This window comes from Chelonoidis abingdonii, chromosome 17 (genome assembly GCF_003597395.2).
Source record: "Chelonoidis abingdonii isolate Lonesome George chromosome 17, CheloAbing_2.0, whole genome shotgun sequence".
NCBI classification, from domain to species: domain Eukaryota; kingdom Metazoa; phylum Chordata; order Testudines; family Testudinidae; genus Chelonoidis; species Chelonoidis abingdonii.
In genome coordinates, this window is record NC_133785.1 from 10254446 (window position 1) to 10278121 (window position 23676).

Genomic DNA, 23676 nt, shown 5'->3' on the forward strand with positions numbered 1-23676 from the left:
CTGCCTCTGATGTTAACCCCGAAAAGGCACTGGAGCTATGCCTCGCTGGGCTGCTGCAGAGATGGGAGCCATGATGGCTTGCCATGCCCCAAAGCCTTAGCCCTGTGTTCTGAAACCTCAGCTGGAGCCTGGGTTAAAGACAGTGATATACAAAGGCCCGTTTATTTGCTGCTTATTCCTATTAAACTGCCTCAGGACTCCTGGGTTCTAGTCCCAGTTCTGCCCTGACTCTCTGTGTGACTTGGGGAAGTCCCTTGGCCACTCCATGCCTCAGTTTCTCTATCTGTGGATTAGCAATCTCCCTCTCCCCATGCACCGAGACCCTTTGAATGGAGTGAGAGCTCCCTAACAGCTGTTTCTCTGCCACAGTCTGGGGAGGCCCCTGGGTAGGGGAAACTGATCAGTGGTAGAATGCACCAGGGACCAATCTGCATTGGCTTAGATGCAGGGGAAAGGGGAACAGCTGGAAGCAAAGGGGAGGAGAGGGACTGGCACCAGCAAATCAGGGAAAGGTTCAGCAGGAGGCATTCAAGAACACCCGCTGCCCTGGCCCAGCTGCTAGCAGGGCCGCCCGCTGGCATGGACAAGCAAGGTGCCAGGCACCTGACTGTCATTCAGAGCATTGCATGCTGGGAGTCCTTCTGTTAGAGACGAGATCACCATTGAACTCTGTAGCTGCACCTTGACCCAGGTCGGGTCTGTGGGCCCAGTCACCCTGCTCCCCTTTGCCAGCCGAGTCTCCCTGACAGCCAGCAGAAGGGGCTACAGCCAAACCCAGCACTGTGTTGGCATGTCGGGATGGATTCCAGGCTTGGCCAACCTGGAGTTGCCCATTAGCCAGGATATAAACATAGAGCAGCCTCAGAGAGCCCAGGTAGGCTCTGTCTGCCTGTTTCTGTGGCACAAGGGCACGCAGCCCTGGTGCCAGTCACTTTGTTACCACTGCAGCACGCTTTCACCAGGAGCGTGGCTGCACTTGTGCACCTGCACACGCTGTGCAAAGTGCTTCCGCTCTGACTAGGGTGTGGGTCACGCTCGCAGCTGTGCAAATGGCTGTGCAAGGTGCTGGCAAATCAGGCAAACGTGAAACATGCTGCACTGCTGTAAAATATGGCTGGCACTGGGATAGCGCATGCTGAGGAGAGTTGCTTGGTCCATGAGGGCTTTGCACTAGTGCAAAAGTGCAAGCTAGGACAGATGACCCCTGTGTATGTGAATGCCGTGAGTGCGCATGCAGTGCGGATATTTAGTGTGTGTGCATGTTCTGTGTGCGGTATGTATGCAGTGTGTATGTGGTGTACAGGATCCCCTCCAAGTCCATTCCCCAGGGCTGCATTGTGAAATGCTCTCATGGCTGTTGTGAATTGCCCCCCTGGGGGTACCGCGCGTGCAATGATTATGCACCAGCTGAGGGAGTTTGGAGAGGGACAAGGGAGGGAAAAGCTCCAAACACCAAAGAAGTGAAGGAGCGTTGCAATCCCATCTGGATCTGGAGAGCTCAGCCCGGGCCTGGTGATGAGGCTGGGTGCTAGTGGGCTCTGAATCTGGTCCATCAAGAGGGAGCTGCCTGCTCACTCCCTCCCTGCCTGCCTGGGACAGTTAATGAGATGGGAAGGTCCATCTGTCGGCTTTTTCCAGTTGCTTTGAAACAACAACCTCAAGGCCCCACTTCTTGCGTCAAATCGTTTAACTAGCGAAAAACCTCTTAATGAGGATTTATAGGCTTGTCAGGCGCATAGGGCATCTTAACTCCTTAGCGTCTGCCACGTCTTTCCTCCTCCATGCTCTAATGAGGTGGGGCCACGTGCATCAGCTGGGATCGGGGTGTGGTTGGAGTGCCCTGAGATGTGGCAGTTAGCCAGCAGTGCAGATCCCTCCCCTCTGTCACCTAGGTATCCCCCTGGGGAGAAAGCAAAATGCTGGAGACGCCTGGGTTCTGTTCCCAGCTCTCTAGGAGGGGAGTGGGGTCTGGTGGTTACTGCAGCAGGACTGGGAGTCAGGACTCCAGGGTCGTATCTCTGACTCTGGGAAGGGAGTAATGTCTAATGGCTACAGTGGTGGGGGCTGGGAACCAAGACTCCTGGGTTCTATCCTTAGCTCTCAGAAGTGCAAACATCAGCTTTCTGACTTATGCTGGGGAGTTTGTTCTCTTAGGAAATTGATGACATGAAGAGCTGGGGAAGGTGGAGTTTCATGCCTTTCTATGCCAGGCTCTCACCCGGCACAACAATGGCAACGCTTGGGCATGGAGATGCTGCCAAAGAGACTGTTCCCACATCCTGAGTGGAAAGGCAAGATGTGGGGCATTTCCCACTCACAGAAACCCCCAAAGGAGGTTGAGCAGAGTCCCAGGACAGATGCGCTTCCATCACAGTCATCCCTAGGAGCACATGGTGCATGACATGGTCTGCTGGGCTGCAGCCTGCTCTGGGGTGGAGTACAGTAGCAATGCACTGAGGCAAAGCCCTGCTCTTTCAGGGGATCAAGGTGCTGAGAGCACCTGTGACTCCCAAAGAAAGTAATTGATGGCAAAATGACCATGGGAGGGACCTGGTGGGCATGACATGGCTGTTGGCCTATCACACCTGCTCAATGGATGCACCAATGCATCCTGGAGCTCCATCCATGCTTGCACTAATGCCTCCCATAATGCCTAACTGTAGGAGTAGGAACAACCAGAGGCAAGACCTGCATGGTGGGAGCGAGCTAGCCACAAGTGGCAGCTACTGTGGCAGTGATTCCTATCTCCACCAGCTCAGCCAAACCTACAGGCTTGGTCCTCAGCCACCGGCACCCTTGCCGTGGACAGCAGCCGAGTGTGCATGCAACCTACAAGCATTGCAAATGGAAGCCACTGCAGCAACAAGAGTGAGCTGCAAGAGAGATGGTGTAGGACAGTGTCCTGGAGAATGCCCTTCTGCTGGCAGTTCCAAGGCCGAAGGAAAATCCATCCTGGATGAAGGGGCTGCATTCTGAGCAGGCTTCTTCACCCACAGTTCTGTGACTCCCAAGACGCACCACCCAGCTGGGTCAGAGAGGGGGTTTAGACTCATGCTTCCATTCTTCTCTACAGGCAGGATTCCCCAGCTGGACCACATCTCCCAGGGGACAGTGGGGATCCCGATCTCAGTCGAGGTCTGTGCAGCATCCATGGGGCCCCAGATCTTGACCAGGTCTAGCGCCTGGCACAACAGGGCCCTGAACTTTAGGTACTACCTCAACACCTACAATAAAGGGACTGTTTTGTCACTGATTTCAGCTGAAGCAGGATCAAGCCCTTAGCTTGTAAACAGTAAAGCAAGCCTTTGAATCACCAATGAAATCGTACAAAACACCCTGTCCATGGTAATATTTTTGTGCCTGCAGAGCGTCTGCAGCTCACTTACAAACCCGCTCTCCAGAGCGATGCTGGCATCACTCAGGGGCTCAAACCATGATGTTCCAGGGTGATAAGGGACTGGAAATTGATGCTGTTATTTTTTTCTTTAAGCAGGAAAAGGTTTGTATTAATTCCAGCTCACTGGGAAAAGAAAAGGAGCAGTAATTCAGGCTGGGCAAAGAGTGTATTTGCTTTCTATGTGGGATCTGATTCCCATTTCCACCAGTTTGTTCCTTATTCCTGATTGCCGTCACGCATATAGTGGGGTTCAGGGAGAAGCCTCTGGACAGGCTATTCCGTAACTGTCTACTTTATTGTTATTCATATTACAGTAGTGTGTACAGGGTCAGACAGAGATCAGTTCCCAGTGATGCTGGGCACTGCGCAGTCACGTAGTGAGACAGCCTCTGTTCCAAAGTCATTTACAGGGGAGGGGAAATGAAGCACAGAAAAGGGGACTGTCATACAGGGAGCCTATGGCAGAGCCAAGGATTGAAGCCAGGAGCCCTGATTCCAAGCCATCCTGCTCTAATCACTAGACCCCACTCCCCTACCAGAACCAGGAGTAGAACCCAGGGCCAGGAGTCCTGACTCCCTGCTCTAACCACTAGACGCCACTCCTCTGCCCTGAACTAGCACTAGAAGACAAGTGTCCTGGCTCCTGTGCTGTTAACCACTTACAGGAAGCTGGTTCTGTTGTGGAACGCAGAGGATCAGATGGGCCCCTGTGAAGTTGGAGCATTTGAAGGTTGTTCCAGCTTCAGGATTTCTGGAAAGCAGGCCAGCAGCCTCTGCTTTATTTGTGTTGCTCTTCCTACTGCGGCTACAGCTTAGCAAAGCTTCCCTTCTGGACCATTAAGAAGCCGGCTGGAATATCAGTAGCAGGCGTGACACATACCAGCCAATGGGATAGGCACACGAGGTCAGAACCTGAGCTGGCTGCTGTGCAATCCTAGAATCATAGAAATGCAGGGCTGCAAGGGACCTCAAGAGGTCACCTAGTCCATCTCCTTGTGCTGGGGAAGGACCAAGTAAACCTAGAGCATCCCCGTCCAGCCTGTTCTAAAAATCCTCCAAGGATACAACTTCCCTAGCTAACCTGTTCCAGTGCTTCACTAGAGAAAGTCTCTCCTGATAGCTCCCTTGCTGCAAGTTAAGCTGACTCTTTCCTGTCCTACCTTCAGTATTTGAAGACTGTTATCATGTCAGCCCTCAGCCTTCTCTTCCCTAGACTAACCATGCCCAGTACTTTCAATCTTTCTTTATAGGTTTTCTAAACCACTGACCATTTTTTATGCTCTCCTCCAGACACTCTCCAGTTTATTCACATCTTTCTTAAAGTGCAGTGCCGAAAGCTGGACACAGTACTCCAGCTGAGGCCTCCCCAGGAGTGAGTAAAGCAGGGCAGTTATCTCCCAGGTCTTACATATGACATGCCTGTTGATACATCCCAAAATGAAATTTGCCTTTTTCTCAACAGGATCACGTTGTCAATTCAGATTCAATTTGTGATCCACTAGACCCCCTCAGATCCTTTGCTGCAGTACTCCTGCCCAGCCAGTTCTTTCCCCCTTTGTATTTGGGCATTTGATTTTTCCTTCCCAAGTGTAGTACTTTGCACTTGTCTTTATTGAATTTCATCTTCTTGATTTCAGACCTGTTCTGCAATGTGTGACTCAGGAGGGGACCCCAATCTTGGTTGTAGTCTGTGCAACACCCAGCACAATGAGCCATATCCCCATCCAGGTCTGTGCAGTGCCTAGGACAATGGAAGCTCTGTGCAGCACTGAGCACAGTGAAGGTCCTGATCTGGGTCAGAGTCTGTGCAGCATCTGACCCAGTGGGAGCCCCAGTCTCAGTTGGGGTCTGCGCAGCACCCAGCACAACAGGGGACCCTGATCTCAGTTGGGGTCTGCGTAGCACCTGATATAATGAGATCCCCAGTGCTGGACAGGGTCTGTGGAGCACCTGGCACAATGGGGGGCCCTGGCCTTGGCTGCGGGGTCTGTGCAGTGCCCAGCATGATGGGGCCCCAATTTCAGCTGAGGTCTGTGCAGCACCTAGCACAGTGGGATGCACATAACTGTAATGAGAGTCTGGCTGCAAACTCTGCCTCTGCTGGGTCCCACTCAGTTGAGTCTCCCAGCCTGAAGCGCAGGGCTCCAAATCAGCCAGGATCCTCCTCTGCCATCTGGCCAGCCCTATGGAGCAGCTGGGACAGCCTCTGTCTAGTTCCAGATGCCATTATCCAGCAGGGAGGAGGCTTGCCTCATGCCCCGCCTCCCCTTTCCCAAGGCTGGCTCTTGTCACACAAGTGGAGAGCTGGGCAGCCAAGCTGAGCCTCAACCCACCCACTCCTCTGGATCGCAGCCCTGCCTATGGCTTCCCATTACTCACCCATGCTGGGGCTGGGCTGGCTCCAAGCTCCAGAGCCAAAGCAGAGAGCAGGAGCCCAGTGAGTCAGCAGGGACCAGAGCCCGACATCTGTGCCCCAGCTGCCAGGGGTAGGAGTCTGCAGAGAAGGGTCCCTGCAATCCCTGCTGTCTGCAGCCTGGACCACTCCCTGCAGTGATTTGTAGAAGGGCATTTTGGGACAGGGTCAACTCTTGGGGTGTCTCTTTCTGTGCTGGGCAGGAGAATGGCATGTAGAGGACGATCCTGCCTGGGGGGGGATAGGCCCTGCTGCTGCTGGGATGTCTGTCTCTTACCTCCCATACCCCTGTGCAGGGCCGGTGCTACCATTTAGGCAGCCTAGGCAATTGCCTAGGGCGCCAGGATTATTTGGGGGGGCGGCATTTTGCCGTGGGGGCGCCAGCGGCTCTGGTTGACCTGCCGCAGGCATGCCTGCGGGGGGTCTGCTGGTGTGCGGCTCTATTGGAGCTGCCGCAATCATGCCTGCGGACGGTTGGCTGCTCCCGCGGCTCCGGTGGACCTCCCACAGGCATGCCTGCGGCAGCTCCACCAGAATCACAGACCAACAGACCCTCCACGGGAATACCTGCGGCAGCTCCACCGGAGCCGCGGGATCAGCGCGGGGGGCGGCGAAATGGCTGTGCGCCTAGGGCGCGAGAAACCCTAGCGCCGGTCCTGCCCCTGTGATAAGTATTCCAATGTAGCCCCCCATGGAAGGCTTTACCTTTAGGGGAGAGCCCTATAGAACTGAAGAGGGGATAAGAGCTTCTGTCTACAGGGGTTTTCTCTTTTCATGTTCAGCCCTGGTGAGTAGTTCCCGACCCCCTGTAGAAAAGGGCTGCTTCTTTGTTGAATCCCATCAGGTTCTATAGAACCCTCTTGGCTTCACTCACAAGGGTTTTTCCATCAGGGACTCTGAGCTACTCTTCCCTATGCCTTAAGTACCCATCAGATGGGGGGACATTAGTGATGTCTGGGCTGCAGAATCGAGTTCCCCCCCTTTTAAATAGGGAGATGGCATGAGCATTGCACCCCTTGGTGCTGTTGGAGCGACAAGCGAGGTGGGGAGTGGCATCAGAACCCCCCTCCACACTGAGCAATGAGTCTCTCTGGGGACAGCAGTTCAAAAGGGAATTGACTGGGGCTATCTGGAAAATGAGGATTCTGCATTATAAAAAAGTCAATGTTTTGACATTTGTTTCCATTACAATATGGAACTAAACCAAGACCCTTCTCTGGTTTGAGAACAAGTCACCCCGGCATAGGCTTTCGGCTGAGACGTGGGAGATCCAGGTTCAAATCCTTGCTCTATCTGATTCAAAGCAGGGACTGAACCTCTGTCTCCCACATCCCAGTTGAATGCTATTCTGGGGTGCCAGAGGGGAATGGTATGCAGAGGTGATCCTGGACAGGGAAATGGACCCTGCTGTCACATATCTCTCTCTAAAATGAGAAATCCCATCCTGAGCCTGGGAAATCTTCCTGACTATAGCTTCCTCAAAACCGATGCATTCCCGTAAAACGGTTTGGTTTTGGCGAACTGGTGTTTTCCACAGAATAATTCCTGAGCAGCTCGATAGCTGACTTGGCTAAACAGCTGGAAGCGGGAACATGTTGGGATGCCTGGGACACAGCCTCACTTCTCTGGATTTCTCCATCCTGTGCCTGGGAGGCTTTCCTATTGCTTAACTCCATGGCCAAGAGGCGTGATATCAGTGAGGTCTGGCCAGGCCTGAGATGGGTCATCCTAGAAAAAGATGATTGCTGGTCCGTGCCAGGTGATAAAGCCTCCACTGGGCCTTTGGCAAGCCCTGTCCATCCCATCCTCCCGCCCCACTGCTGGATTAGCATCTCAGCGCTCTCCAAAAGCTTAGGCAGCTGACTTGGGCGGGGGCTGGGGATGGAAGGAAGACAGCTGGGAGGGAAAAGTTAATACCGCTTTCTTGAGTCAACAGAGCAACAGCTTGGGAAGACCTCTCCTGAGAGGCATGGAGCGTAACAGAGTCATTTCTAGTATGGATCTGCTGGGAAAGGGTGGAGAGATTAAATTAATGCAGTAAAGACACATTCAAAGCTCTTCCTTAGGAAGGAAAAATCAATGCCAAAATACAGAATGGGGAATAACCAGCCAGGCTGCAATAATGTGGCAAAGGATCTGGGGGCTAGAGCGGATCACAAATTAAATATGAGTCAACAATTTGACGCTGTTGCGGAAGAAGGCAAATATCATTCTGAGTGCTGAGGGCTGGCACTTGAGCCTGCACTCTGGTCACTGTTAGTACTAATTAGGTTTGCCTGGAGAAGGCCTAACTGAATAGAGGTGTACCTGACTACCAGGCCAGATTGGGGCTGCTGAGTAAATATGCCAATTTACCCATTCCCCAGGAAACTAGAAGAGGGCACTGGAAGGAGTGCTCGGGGGAAGAGAAGGAGAGAAACAGAAGGCTAGGGGAGCCTGACAATGAAAGTCTTCTTTGAATAGTGTCCTCATGGGTGCTCTGCTTCAGGGGCACTCACCCCCTTGTCCTTTAGTGAAAGATTTTTGGTAGCTCAGCCCAGTGTGCGTCCTATATTCCCTCATGCCCTGCTCGGAGGCTGCATAGGGCTCTGTGGATGAACCACCCTCAGTTTCTTCTCAACCATCTTGGCCTGAGATGCAGCAGTCGCTTAGCCTCGTTACCTTTCTTCAGTTCATTTTTTTTTGTCTTTAGTTAATTTATTTACTTTTTATTGAAGGATTTAGAGAGATTTTCTCTTGATCCTCTTCCCCTTTGGGGAGGGAGACTTCCCCTGCTACATATTGTTGCCCTGAGTTATGCCAGGCTCTCTGGGCTTCAAGTGGTGCGTCTCTTGCCAGGAGGCCTTCCTGGTCAGTGACAGGTATTCCCATTGTATCCGCTGCTTTGGAGGGCATCATATCCCGTAAAAGCGTTCCCATGTGCACCACTTTCAAGGGCAGGGTCACTAAAAATCGGGAGCTAAAACTGAGACTCTTAATGAGGAGTGTTCCCTCCAACCAGCCTCAGATCCAGGTCGGGTGACCTCCTTGCACATAGGTCACTGAGCAAACACAGTGCCCTGTCAACTTTGGCATGTTCACCTGGGTTGATTCGAGGAAAATCCATGGAAAAGACCCACAGAAATGGAGTTATTCTTCACAGAAATAATGCACCTCAAAAAGACCTTGATCCCTGCAGGGCAAGACCGCTGCAGAGACTTCTAGTTCCACCCTGGGTATGACTGAGGCTTCAGACACTCTTGGTACCAATTCTGTGCCCGGAGCTCTAGGCTCAGCAGAGAAAAAGGGTAGCAAGCATGCCCAGATACTGAAATCTTTGGTACCGCAGAAGAAGGACACTGCATCATTGAAGCATTCCACTTCTAAGAGAAGATACCCACAATTCCTTCAGTACAGTCAACATCTAAGCTAGCTACTAAGACAGTGTCAGTACTGGGAAGATGCTGTGTCTCACATATGGTCTTGTTGCCCCCACAAGGCATCCTCATCAGTACCATCTACTTCAATCAGAGTATTCTTACCAGAGTGCCATATGTCCTCAGCACTGACAATGGAACAGGGCCCTGCTCTTCAAACTCACCCAGTACTGCAGGAATTCAGATTCTCTAGGGACCTACTTGTTTCAGAGGAGTCGGAGTCTCCCTTGTTACTCAGTACTGAGAGATTATCAGTACCAAAACAAGCACAGTCACCGAGGTGGGACCTTTCTCTGGTACCCCTTGACTCTCCAACACCTTCAGAGAGTGCTGGGGCTCCTCCCGTTGAAGGGGAATTTCCCTCCAATTTGAATATTTCAATCCGAGGTTCCCCAACACTTCAGACAAGGGATTTCTATCCTGACACTTTTGACAAGATGGGGGAGTTGCACCAAAGACTGGCCCGTGTTCTCCTGATCTGGTTTGAGCACCAGTGAATGGCACCCCCAGTGCCTTTTGAAACTCCCAAGTGGCTGTACTGGGATCCTTGGCTGTATATTGTCAACAGGTTTCCCGTGATTCTAGTCTCTCTCATGGGGAATACTGGGGGAGACGCTCCCCTACTCCAACTGTTCTGCCGTTACCTCAGACAAAAGAATCCTTTGAGGAGCAGGAGGCCTGGTCAGATACAGGGGTTACTCGCCAAACAAATATTTCTTCATCTTCCCTGGATGAAGTAGTTATGCCTCCCCCGCTGACTGGCTGATGACGTCTGACACTTCCAAGAGTTAGTGAAGCACACTGCAGAATCCCTTCAGATTCCTTTGGAAATGGTCGGGGAATCACAACTATGCAGGTTGCCCTGCCCATTAACGAGGCCCTGTTGGATTCTCCAAAATCCATCTGGCAGAGCCCTGCAACAATTCTGCCAACGAGTAAATGGCCCTATAAGAAATATTACACACTGGCTAAAGATTCTCTTTACCCATCCAACACCAAATTCCCTGGTTGTGGAGGCAGTGAACAAACATGGCAGACAACATCATGCAAAAGCCACACCATATAATAAGGACCAAAAATGCCTTGATCTATTCAGCAAAAAGACCTACTCATCCTCCACTCTTCAGTTTAGGATCCCAAACTATCAAGCTCTCATGGCTAAATACACCTTTATTGAGCATCTGCCAGCTGACCAGCATGGGCAGTATCAGGCTATTATTAACAAGGGTCACCTGGTAGGTAAAACATTGATCTGCCTAAGAGACATGACTACACATCAGCCTCCTCAAACTGAGGGCAGTCAGGACTGTCTGTATCCACTTCCTGCCTGTAACCAGGAAGAAGTCCATAAAAATTCTCACAGACAACATAGTTTGCATGTTCTATCTCAACCAACAGGGAGGAGTCACATCCCCTTCCCTTTGTGCCCAAGCAATGAAGTTCTGGAATTGGTACGTAACCAGTTCCATTCTTGTTTTGGCCACTTGCCTTAGGTTTGGCCATTTCCATCCAGAGACTCTGTAGGTGGATCTCTGGCTGTATCATATTGTGCTATAGATCTTCAGATAAGCAGCCTCCTTCTAGGATGTTGGCCCATCCACAAGATCTCTATCTGCTTCTATGACATTACTCAAGAATGTCCCTATTCTGGACCATTTGTAAGGCTGCCACTTGCTCTTCCATTCCTATCTTCTCCAAGCATTAGTCAGTGGTCCAGTCTTTTAGATCAGATGCTGCCATTGGAAATGCTGTGTTGTCTTCAGTCTTGGTCTCAGCTCCAAAGACCATCTCCACCTGGGGGTGCTGCTCAGTGGTCAGCTGAAGTGGAGCACCCATAGAGACACTATTCGAAGAAGGAGAGGTTACTCTCCTGCAGTAACTGGAGTTCTTTGAGATGTGTGTCCCCATGGGTGCTCCACTATCTGCCCTCCTTCTCTCCACTTTGGAGTGTCCTCTGGGGACTTCATGGTAGAGAAGGAACTGAGGGCGGATCATCCACTCAGCCTTATATAGCCTTGGAGTGGGCACGAGGAAGCTCGGGGCACATGTGCGGGCCAAACAGGCATTACTACCAAAAATCTCAGATTAAAGGCACAAGGGTGCACACATTTCAAAGAACTCGAGTTACTGCACAAGGTGAGTAACCTCTCCTTCTGAGAAGAGACACCTCACCCCCACCCCCCACTTTTTGGAGAAGGGGTCAGAAAGTTGAGATACAATGTGTAAATTTGTGGAGACACTGCTGTGTATTGGTGGAGGGATTAAAACACTGTAATAAACTACACAATTTACAAGCAAAAAGGTCTCAGAGTGGCCTGTGTTTGTGGAAGAGGTGTGTTAACAGGAGCGTTGTATATAAGACATGGGAGGTAATTGTTCCACTACACTCGGCACTAGTGAGGCCTCAGCTGGAGTATTGTGTCCAGTCCTGGGTACTACAGTTTAAGAAAGATGTGGACAAATTGAAGAGAGTCCAGAGGAGAGCAACAAAAGTGATCAGAGGTTTAGAAAATGTGACCTGTGAGTAAAGGTTGAAAGAATTGGGCATATCTAGTCTGAAAAAGAGAAGGCTGAGGAAGTACATAATAACAGTCTTCAGATGTGTGCAAGGTTGTTATAAAGAGGACAAGGTTTAATTATTCTGCATGTTCACCAAAGGCAGGACGAGAAAGAATCATCTTAGTTTGGAACAAGGGAGATTTCGGTTTGACATTAGGGAAAACTTTTTAACTCTAATGCTAGTTAAACTCTGGAACATTTTACCTAAGGAGGTTGTGAAACTCCCTTCCTTGGAGGTCTTTAAGAACAGGTTGACAGACACCGACCAGGGATGGTCTAGATATATGTGGTCCTGCTTCAGTGCAAGGGGATGCACTAAATGGCCTCTTGAAGTATCTTCCAGCTCTGTATTTCTGTGATAACCTCACAGCTCTCACCAGCCTGCAAGAGACAGCTGGGTCGTAGCAGAATCATGGAGAGACAGCAGCATGGGGGATCAAGGGCTGGAGAGCAGGGAAGTTCTTGAGATTCAGTTGTCCCACGGCACTGAGTGCTGCCTAGGGTTGGTCGTTGCGCAGACCCATGACCAAGATTAGGATTCCCTGTTGTGCTAGATCTCAGATGCAGATCAGGCCTCCTTTCATGCAGGGCACTGCACAGAACCCAGACTAAGATTGGAGCTCCCTGTCTTGCTGGGCACTGCACAGATCCCCAACTGAAATCAAGGTCCTTTGTCATGCCAGGTGCTTCACCAGCTCATAGCAAGATACAGTCCATGCCCTGAAGGCTGCCAGCCTAAATAGACAAAGGGTAGGAAGGGAAGCAATCTGGCCAAGGTTAGTAGCGGAATTGGGAATAGCACTCGGGTCTCCTAATTCCCAGTCCAGTGCCCTAACCACTCAACCCTACTGCCTAGGTGCTCCTGCCCTAAGCTGGGAGGGCTCTAGGTTTAGAACACACCAGGGGCTGGCAGGCCTGGATTCTGATGTTTGCAGAGTCACCAGTTGGTCCCAGCCTGTCCTCAGGAATGCCAGGTAGGGGCCAGGGTCTCCTTGAAAGCAGCTGTAAACTCCTCCGTGTGTCTAGGGCTGCTTGCACAGTGTCCAAGGCCAAGTTAAAGGTAAAAGGCTAAGGTATCCCCTGGCCTTTGAGAATTGGGGCTAAGGGACTAGCATTTGGGGAGATACTGGTAGATTTCCAGCCAAAGCGAAGAAGCTTAACTCAGGAGTTGGTTGGAAAGCACAATTTCCATTCTGTGGGAAATTCCAAAATTTTGGGGAAAAAATCAGTTCCAAATTGTAACGAAAAGCCAAAATTTCCAAAAAAAAATGTTGATTGGGCAGCGTCAAAGTGTTTTGTTTCAAGAAGGTTGACACGTTTGCTTTGGGCTTTTCTAATCTATTAAACTATTAAATAGATAAACATAAATCTAATAAAATAAAAGGAGTGTTTTGCCCCTGGCTGCACAGGGCTTGGGCTTTAGCATGAGGGGAGCAGGCGTTAGCAGGAGTGGCTGGACGTCTCCACACCCGGGTTCAGTCCTTGCTCCACCACCAACTTACAATGTGATTTTGGATGAGCCTCTTGCCCTGTCCATGTGTCTCAACTGAGGCAGGTTTTGGAGACTGGATTCCCTGTGCTCTGAGATCTTTGCATGTAGGCAAGCAAAAGGTTAACCCAAAGAGGTGGCCATAGGCCATTGGCACGCTCCTGGGGCCAGCCTGGCTGCTTGTACAGAGCAGGACCAAATCACAGCTCCGAGAGCAGACTCCTGGCCAGTGGGTAGCCGCCTGGATCCTCCACCCCTTCTCCTCTTCATCCCAAGCATGAAGTCAGTTGCTCTGATGAGTAGAGCCACCAAGCCCAGCTGGCTGGGAGCAGGGCCCTGTGCATCTGGGGATAGAGAAGTCTGCAGGAACAAAGGAGTCATCATCTGCTGGGGATGGAAATCGTTGGCTGTTAACTTTGGAAGTATCTGGCGCCCTTTCTTCCATCCAGTTAAAGGCAATTGCAGCCTTAACCGGGAGGCCTCTGGGGCCTATGAGTCAGGAGTGAAACCATCTCCATGCCCAGGCAATGAGCCCAGAGGAAGGACCTTGGCCAGGATGCTTGGACTCAGCTGGAGCTGAAACTAGAACAATACAGACTAGAGTCATGTGCCAGTTTGTACCAGTGAGGTAATTAACCAATGGAACAACTTCCCAGGGGCGGTGGTGGATTCTCTATCACAAGCGGTGTTAAATCTGCTCTAGTTGAGCCAGGGATTAGTTTAGGGATGTCCTGTGGCCTGTGAGATAGAGGGATCAGACTAGTCTCTAGGGCACTCGAGTCCAGGCCCTGCTATCTCAGCCAACCTGGTGCAGAATCCTGGTCGCTCGTGTGCATACGGGCACATACCCACATGACGGCACATACGCCTACATGCACAAGCGCATGCAGGGCCGGCGCTTTCATTTAGGCGACTTAGGCAGTCACCTAGGGCGCCAGCATTATGGGGGGGAGGGGGGCGACATTTTGCCGGGGGGGGCAGCAGGTGGCTCCGGTGGAGCTGCCGCAGTCATGCCTGCAGAGGGTCTGCTGGTCTCGCGGCTCCGGTGGACCTGCCGCAGGCATTTCTGCAGACGGTCCGCTGGTCCGACCCTCCACAGAAATGCCTGCGGCAGCTCCACCAAAGCCATGAGACCCGTGTGCGCGGGGCGGCGAAATGGCCTGGCGCCTAGGGTGCCAGAAACCCTGGCGCTGATCCTGAGCGCATGCATGCACCCTTCTGCACAAGCATGCACACACACTTCTGTTAACAATTGTATTTCCCCTCCCCGGCCCAGTAAAATATGTGTGGCAAAATGTAGGCATGAGAGGCAGAGCACCTGGGTTCTATGCCTGGCTCTAGAAGGGACCCCCCCTCCCCAGGAGTCCTGACACCCACTTCAGTGCCCTGGGCACTTGACCAGGCTTTCACACACACTCTCTCTCCTGACTGGGCCAGTGGCATTTGAAATGTGGCCTGAGACAGACCCAGTGAAACTCATGTCACCAAACAACCACCCCCTGCAGTTTGCTTCTGGAGGGATGGAGTGAAATGGTCTCTCCCTCTGCAGTCCTCCTGAGAGCTGGCTTCCCATGGCACCCGTGACCAGCACAGAAGCTGGCAGGTATGCAAGCCTCCAGCCAGGCCCTGTGTGTGACCTCATGGCAGCATGGCCCCCAGGGTACTTGCGTCAAGCGGGGCCAGTGCAAGGTCTAAGAGCGAGCGGCAGGGCTTAACCAGGAGCCTGTTTACATTCCAGGGGGATTTGCACCCCATAAACGTGAGCGATGGGCCAGCTCTGACGAGAGGGGGGTAGGCATGCAGTGCTGGGGGCAGGTTCTGTAGCTTTGTTCTCCTGAGCCTGCTGGCCTGGGCCCTAGGATTAGGGGGTGGGGTGGATGTGTGGTGTGCAGAAACCTGGCGAATGCATGAGTGTGCATGTTGGGGTGCATGTGGTGTGGGGGTGCACGAGTATAGATGGGGGCAGTCAGGCCTATGCTAGCACTGCTTTGCCATTGTGGCTGCCCTGCTGTACTAGGGCCTGTGTATATGGGCAGTTAGTAGACAGTCAGTGGGCAGGCTGTAGATTCACACCCTGGCTGGCCATGCACTGGCCTGCTGTGTAAGCCTCTCTGTTGGCTCCCCTGGGCTGGTAGATCCTCAGTGCGGTGCTGTTGCCCAGGCCCTCACCCTCCCCTCTGTCTCTGTGTCCCCCAGCTGCACCCTGACAGTGACCCCAACAACCCTGACCTGCACAGCCAGTTCATCCAGCTGAACCAGGCCTACCAGGTGCTGAGCAAGGAGGACAGTAGGAGGCTCTATGACAGCCAACGGGCCTGGCACGCAGCCTGGCCCACCACGGGCAGCAGCCCCAAGCCCAGCCCCTTTGACTTCACAGACCGGGGACCCAGGCCTAGTACCAGGTAAGGGCACCAGGGCCACAGCACAGGACACAGAGGTGAGGCTGGTGTAAGGGATCGGAGCCTGGTATCCCCCCACCTGCCAACGTGAATCAGACCAACCTCCAGCTGCTCCCCCACCATGTCTGCGCCCCCTGAGCCAGTGAGGAGACCCAGGCTGGCACTGAAGTGCCAGAGCCCAGGCTATGTTGAACCCCTGCTAATCCTGTGTGGGTTTGAGCTGAGAAGGGCCAGCATAGGGACCTCAGTCCTGCGCAGAGGTGCTGAGAGCTGCGGCTGAAATGTGAGCAGCTGCCACTGACAAGCTGTTGAGCATCAGGCTATCAGGAAGCTGCTAAACAGGAAAAGGCCACTTAGCCCATCCTGCCCTGGCTGCCCCCGCACCCCATAACAGCTCGCCACTCATGCTAATGACCTGGCTCGGTAGCTGGCTCCAGCTGGGCCATGGTCTCCAGCCCCATGCAAAGACTGGTTTGAGATATGATAGCTCACTGTCCTCCCAGTGCTGGCTCAGTCCAAGGGCCCTATCTCACCCTATAACCCCCACCCCCCAGATCAGACCAGGGAGCCCATCCAGCCTGGTAACCCCCACCCCTTGCATCAGACCACGGGGCCCATCCAGCCTGGTAACCCCCACCCCCTGGATCAGACCAAGGGGCCCAGCTAGCCCGATATCCTGCCTGCTGCCCTGGATAGGACTAGTGAGTCCATCTAGCCACGTATCTGCCCCACCCCAGATGGGGAAATGGGGTCTGTGGACTGCAAGGCTGGATTGGCTGCATTGGCTGCTGAGTCCCCTGCAGCGGCCCCAGGCCCCCCAGAAGGGCTGGCGGCTCTCCAGTGTAGGGCCATCCCCGCAGCTCGCATGCCATCACCTCGGCATTGCTGGGGGGAGGTGTCAGGGGAGTGAGTGAGTGTGACCCCAGCAGACACACTGTGAGGAAAGCGCTCCCAGCTGGCGCAGGGGTCCTCAGGCTGGGACTTTCCTCCCTGCACCTCCCAGCCCTGGGAAGAGACTGTTCCAGAGGGGCTGTGTGTGCTGGGGCAGAGCCATTCTCTGGAGCAGCCCAGAGTACCCTGGGCCCTTGGACCCTGCATGGAGGAGCAGGACGGCTGTGCTGAGTCTTGCAGGCCACCAGAGCAAGGCAGCCCTATCAGCACCGCAAGGGATGTGTGGCCGTGATACTTTGGGAATTTCATAAGTGACTGGTCCAAGGGGCAGATAGAACCCAAGAGTCCTGACTCCCAGCCCCCTCTCTGATCCTGTGGCTCGATCCTTGGGAGAGACCCCAGGAGTCTTGTCCAGGGCCAGCAGTCCCCTGGGGTCAGACCCTTCCCCCCAGTGCAGCCCCCATCAGTGACCCTTTGTCTCCCAGCAGCCGAGGGCCTGACGAGAACATGCGCTACTGGGAGCAGTTCCATACCCACCGCGCCGAGACCTTCTCAGGCACACAGGCCAAGCAGAGGCAACGCTGGAACCGACAGCTCTTCGGTTACTGTCTCCTCCTCATGCTGGCCAGCATGGCTGCCCACTACGTGGCCTACAGGTATGGGGGCAAGGAGTTGGTGGGGCACTGCATGACAGCCTGCCTGGGAGAGGGCTAGGGACCTTCAGAGTGTGACCCCCTGTCCGAGGGCAGGGTTATCCTCTACAATCTATCCCCTCCCCACCTCCCCCCATCCATACACTACAAAGTGCCCCCCTGCCCCCCCAGAGCAGAGTCATTGCCTTCAGTCAATTCCCCCCCGGGAGGAAGGTTCACTGGGTCCCCAGGACTCTGGTCTTAGCATTCACTCCTCTATCCCTGGAAGAGACTATTGCTCAGGCTAGCGTGCCCTTACTATTAGGGGTTGTTCCCGAAGAGCCAACAAAAATGCCCCTTTCCCCAGATCCCCCTTTGAGCCTCCCACACAACTCCCTCTCCCAGTGCCTGGAGATAGTCCCTGGGCCTACACAGGGGGGCATGGATCCACAGTGGGATGGAAGGAATGGGCTTCAGGGAAGGGGCAGCTGGTGTGAAGTGTCCTTCCCAGGACTGGGACAGCCCCACTCCTCCATCCCAGGAGTCCTGCCTCCACTGACTCCTGGCCCCACTCTGTACCTCAGTTTTTCCATCTATAGAATGGGGGATAACACCCCTTGGCACTGCCATCCATAACCCTGGCATGGCAGATCAGCACCAGCATGCACCCTCAGGGTCCTAGCACTGACAGGGTTATAGAAAACTCAGCCGGGGTGGAGTGTTGTCCTGACCCTTGCTCTGGTTGTGGGGTAAAGTCTTGATCTCATTGCGTTTCCTAGAAGCCATCTAGTGCTGTCTTGACTGGCCTGTAGCCCACTCTCTGCCATCCCAGCATGCTTCTGTGGGGAGACCCGTCGTCAAAGGGTCTGGAGTTATGCTGCATGGGGTGTAGTTGGCGGCCTCTGTGCCATAGTGTCCCCACCCCCACCAGCCCAAACCTCCTCTAATCTCAGTATCTCCCCACCCAGGCCCACTAGTGCAAGCCTCCTGTGATCTCAGCCTCCTGTGTGCTGGCCTTCCCACTCACATCCCCACCGGCCCACATGTCTCTCATGGTCTCAGACTCCCACATGGCCAATGTCACTCTTCACATCTACACACATCTGTAAGGCATCATACATGGCTATTGCAGCGCAGCGAGCCAAGGGATGTGAGGCCAACAACCTGGTTTCTCATAACCCAAACACCAGCCAGGGCACTGTCCCCCAGAGGAGCCAATGTCCCAGGGCATCTACTGACACTTGGAGCAGCTCTCCCCACGCCCTCGAGGCATGGAGCGTATGCCAGCTGCCCTAAGGAGGCATTGAGGTCACCCTTCCCAAGAACATGGATCCTGCTAGAAGTATCAGCATCTGCCCAGCTGCCCAGGGCTTCCATCAGGGCCTTTTGTTTCTTATTAATGTTTTAGCACATTAGCGAGTCCATAATTGAACAGTGAACATCTGCCAGGCTGGGAGACAGGGCCTAGATTGCCACACTGAGGGAGCTAGATAACTGTGTGGAGTGGGGGCAGTGTGGGAATCCAGGTCACTGTTCTGGGGGGCAGTCTGGGAATCCAGATCACTATGGTGGGGGGCAATCTGGGAATCCAGATCACCGTGCTGGGGGGCAGTCTAGGAATCCAGATCACCGTGCTGGGGGGCACTCTGGGAATCTAGATCACAGTACTGGACGGGGGCCAGTCTGAGAGTCTAGATCGCAGTGCTGGAGGAGGTACCAATTTGGCAGTCTAGATCATGGCGTTGGAGGGCTGCCAGTCTTGGGTGGTCCAAATGACAGTACTAAAGGCGGTACCAATCTTCGGGGTCTAGAGCATAATGTGGAACAGTGTGCCAGTCTGGGAGGGTCTAGATCACAGAAGTAGAGGGGATGCCAGTCTTGAGGGGTCTAGATCACTGTTATTCACAGCCACCACGGTGAGCACCCTTACTCAAGGCAGTCTCTTGCTGTTGAGTGTGAATTTTAGTGCTGGCGGGACAGTGCACAGATCATGGGTTTATGAATGCAGTGAGGACAGCAGCGCCAGCTTCCCACCCCTCCCCACAGCCCTTCCTGGGCACAGGCAAAGGGGAATTCAGTCTCTTTGGGGCCTGATCCCAGGATTCATGGCAGGCAGTGGGGGGCGGGGGGATCAGAGCCTGATTTGGGCTCTGCTCAGGCCTGCCACTCACTCACCAGACTGGAAAGGATGTGAGTCGCAGTGGATGGGAACACATACGCAGATAGCCACACGTACACAAACATACAGTCATGTGCACTCCACCCACGCTGGGTGCACCCCCCAGCCAGTTCCTAGTCTCTGGCCTCATGCTATAAGGGGCCATATTGGCATCTGGGTCCCCCTTTCTGGGATGGGAGTGGGGACCCAGCCCCTCATGCATGGCACAGACTCCCTGGCATCCTGACTTCTAGCCCCACCTAAGCTTTAAGCCAGGGATGGGCAAACTTTTTGGCCTAAGGGCCACATTGAGGAATAGAAATTGTATGGCAGGCCATGAATGCTCACAAAATTGGGGTTAGGGTATGGGATGGGGCTCCGGGGTGGGGTGCGGGCTCTGGGGTGGGGCTGGGGATGAGAGGTTTGGGGTGCAGGAGGGTGCTCCAGGCTGGTATTGAGGGGTTTGGAGAGCGGGAGGAGGGTCAGGGCTGGGGTAGGGGGTTAGGGTGTGGGGAGAGGCTCAGGGGGTGCAGGCTCTGAGCAGCGCTTACCTCAAGTGGCTCCCGGAAGCAGTGGCATCTCCCATCTCCGGCTCCTATGCGGAGGCGCAGCCAGATGGGTCTGCTCACTGCCCCGTTCGCAGGCATGCGTAGGAGCTGGAGTAGGGCCATGCTGCGGCTTCTGGGAGCCGTGTGATGCGGCCCCGACCCAGTGCCCCGGCCAGAGCAGGGACGAGCCGTGTTGTGCAACTCGCAGGTCAGCTTAAAATGGCTCGTGGGCCGGATGTGTCCTGCTGGCCATAGTTTGTCCACCCCTGCTCTAAGCGCTAGACACCATTCCTCTTCCAGAGCTAGGAATAGAACCCATGCAGCCTGACTCCAAGCCCATCCTGCTCTAACCACTAGGCATCGTAGACATGTAGACAGAAAGGAAGCTCAAGGGGTCATCAAGTCGAGCCCCTAGCCTGAGGCAGGACCAAGTAAACCTTGACCATCCCTGACAGGTGTTTGTCCAACCAGTTCCTAAAAACTTCCAAAGATGGGATTCCGCGATCTCTCTTGGCAGCCTGTTCTAGCTTAACTACCCTTAGGGTACGTCTACACTGCACGATTATTTCGAATTAGCTTAAACCGATATTACAAAACAGATCTAATAAAATCGGTTTAGCGCGTCCACAGTGGGATCACGAAATCGATTGTTTGCCGTCCATGGTCAATAGCTACATCGATTTCAGGAGCGGTGCACTGTGGGTAAGCTGTTACCTCAGCTATCCATAGTTCCACTTCCGGGTTGAGAGCCACAGTGCTGATGTGGGGCAGAAATACATTGCCCCCGGGTGGTGCTGGGTAAAGCCTCACGCTCCTTTGTGAAGGCAGCAGACACCTTTGGCGCCTTTTCCGGAGTGCATTGAGCAAAAGCCATAGCACAACGCAATCATGACGCCTGAGATACAAACGGTTCCTGACCGTTGTCAACACTACCGTATCTCTGCAGCAGCATTCAGTACACAGAGGGTGACATTTACAGTACTCAAAGATTATTTATTGTTAATTCTCTTTCCACGTGCTGGGTGGGGGGAAGAGACTGAACGAGCTGTTCCGTGAACGCAGCAAGAACCGTGTATTAAGCTCAGACATATGGGCCGTCTCAGGACAGAATGGGCAAAATGTTTCAGAGACTGCTGTGGAGACTGGTAGCTGTAGTCCTCATTACGCGCCTCCCTCCCTCCCATGAGCATCGTTGCAGAACTCTGGCTTCCAATTACGGTAGTCACGACACCGCTGTGTATCCTGGAGTTTATTATTCAACGCTTGGCTTCCTGTGTCTTTAACGAGTCTGATACAAAACAGATTAGTTCATCACCATACAGCCGATCAAGATCTAGTAATCTCCGCGTAAGTTCAATGCAAGGAGCTTATTGCATTCCTATGAACTGCTAGACTACACACCAGTGATCTGATCGACCGATCTGCGACACGTGAAGCCAGGAAATTAATTCAAAACGTACTCGAGGCATTTCCTGTCTTACGGCATCGTCGCTATTCCGAAGTCGAGATGCTAACGCAAGCAGTCTCGGGTGCACTGCTGGGAACCTCTTAGTGTGGCTAGGGACTAATGAAAAATGAACCTCGCAAAATTATCCTGTCCACAACGAACTCACTAGATATCCTTGTAGTTTATCACTTGTGAATTGTGTTAGCGATACCTACTCATCATAACGTTCTGTGGAGGAGTTAACCGAAATCGAGTTTAAGGTAGCCATTTGAACTCATACTATTAGAGCGAGTCGTGTGACGGATACAGCGTTAAAATCGGTATACTCGGCCATTAATACCATTTAAAGTCGCTAGTGTAGACCTGGCCTTATGAGTTAGCAAATTCTTCCTCACTGCTATCCTAAATCTCCCTTGCTGCAGATCAAGCCCATTTCAGCATGTACCTACCCTCAAGGCCACAGCGAACAATTGATCCCGTCCTTTTGTGTAGCCTTATATTGGAAGACTACCAGTCCCCTCTGTCTTTCCATACTAAACAAGCTCAGAGTTTTTAACTTTTCCTCCTAGTTAGGCGTTTCTAAACCTTTTAGCATTTTCGTTGCTCGCTCTGACTTTCTCCAGTTTGTCCACACTTTCCTAAAGTGCTGCTGGCCCAGAACGGACACATCCTCCACGGACCTCCCAGTGAACTATAGAGCAAGACAAATATTACCCGCCTCGCCCTTCCCCCCCACACACACACGCTGTATCTATACATACAATGCTGCTGTTAATACACACCAGAATGACATTCGCCTTTTTTTGCAACAGCATCGCATTGTTGACTCATATTCTATTTGTGCTCCACTATCACCCCGAGACCACCAGCCAGTTCTTCCTCATTTTGTAGTTGGGCATTTCATTTTTCCTTCCTACGTGCAGTGCTTTGCACTTGTCTTTATTGAATTTCATTCTGTTGATTTCAGACCAATTCTCAATTTGTTAATGTTGTTTTGAATTTGAATCCCCCTCCCAGTGGGGGGGTCATCCACAAATTTAATAAGCACTCACCTCCCAGGAATGTAACCCAGGAGTCCTGACTCCCAGTCCTCCCTGCTGTAACCCACTAGACCCCACTCTCCTCCCAGAGCCAGGTGTCCCGACTCCCAGCTCTGCATTCTTTCCTGCAGCCCATGATGCCTGAGAAATTGGGCATGGGCAGGGGTCCGGGAATCCCTGTGGTGCCCCTCTGTGGGTCAAGGCCTTTCAGACCTACACGAGTGTGTTTCATTGAATTAGGCCTGATTAGGGTGTTAATCTTCCCCTTGGCAACAGGGATTGGAGCTGGGGAGGGTGCGCAGGCAGAATCAGAGCTACTGGGGGGTGGCAGCGCCCAGGCTGGAAACTGGCACAGCCATGCACTGTTAGATAGCAGTAGGCAGCAGCCAAGCAAGGCCCCCCCAGGCAAGGAGACAGACATGGCACTGTCGGGGAGGGAGACTTAGGTACATGCCTGGTGACATGAACCCCATCAGGGGCACCGTTGGGTCTGCTCCTGCACTCAATTACACACTTGTAACCTCAGCCTCTCCAGCTTCCCAGCTGAATCCTGGGGTGGGGGAGAGGGGAGTGGAGGTAATTGACTCCCTGCTGGGAGCATTCAGGAAAGGGGTGGGGTCTAATGGTCAGAGCAAGAGGGCTGGGCAACAGGACTCTTGGGTTCTGTCCCAGCAGTCTCACTGGCCTCAAGCACATCACTGCCCGTCTGTGCCTGTTTGGTTCTGCTAACCCATCAGTAGTTCTGCACTGTATCTGTGTTTTACCAAGTGTATGTGTGCCTCTGCTGGAATCGGTCTCTGGAGCCCAACTGGGGGAAACCCGACTGGAGCCTACCTGTGCCATCCAGCTAATGCTCTGCCAGTGCATGGGAGGCAGAGGTTTGCTTGGCCAGTGTGTGCTCTGTCCTTCCAGGGCACCATTGTTCCGCGTTGCTCTGTGTCAAGTACCCGCCTGTCTGTTTTGACATAGGCTCCTACAACACAGACTGTTATCAGGATACCATGAAAGGGAGCCAAGCTGCAGGATCGGACCCTGAGAGACCAGGAGATGGAGAATCCCCCTCTTCAGACCCTCCTCCCCACTTCCCACTCCCCAGGAGACTAAGGCAGGACTGATCCCTGCAGCAGCATTGTCAGGTTTGCTTTAGCCCTGTCCCAGCTCTCTGGAGCCTGGACTCCCCTGGGTGAAGGGGCTGTGCCAAATGCACACCCAGCACCGACGGACAAAGCACTGTGTGTTTGCGGGGGAGCCAGGGCACAAGGGAAGGGGCTGCGGCCTGCCTGATCA

General features: G+C 53.2%; 1 protein-coding gene across 6 annotated transcripts in view; it reads left to right on the forward strand.

The window, feature by feature from the left end:
• The window catches only part of DNAJC4 (DnaJ heat shock protein family (Hsp40) member C4), a 79688-nt gene that overhangs the window by 43406 nt on the left and 12606 nt on the right, over positions 1 to 23676 (forward strand). For 5 of the 6 annotated variants that reach the window (XM_075073351.1, XM_032804363.2, XM_032804361.2 and 2 more), the window contains 2 exons: positions 15471 to 15676; positions 17050 to 17220. In XM_075073351.1, the coding sequence (XP_074929452.1) occupies positions 15471 to 15676; positions 17050 to 17220 (377 nt within the window). The remainder of the gene's footprint in view (positions 1 to 15470; positions 15677 to 17049; positions 17221 to 23676) is intronic. The other variant, XM_032804362.2, reaches the window with a different exon arrangement.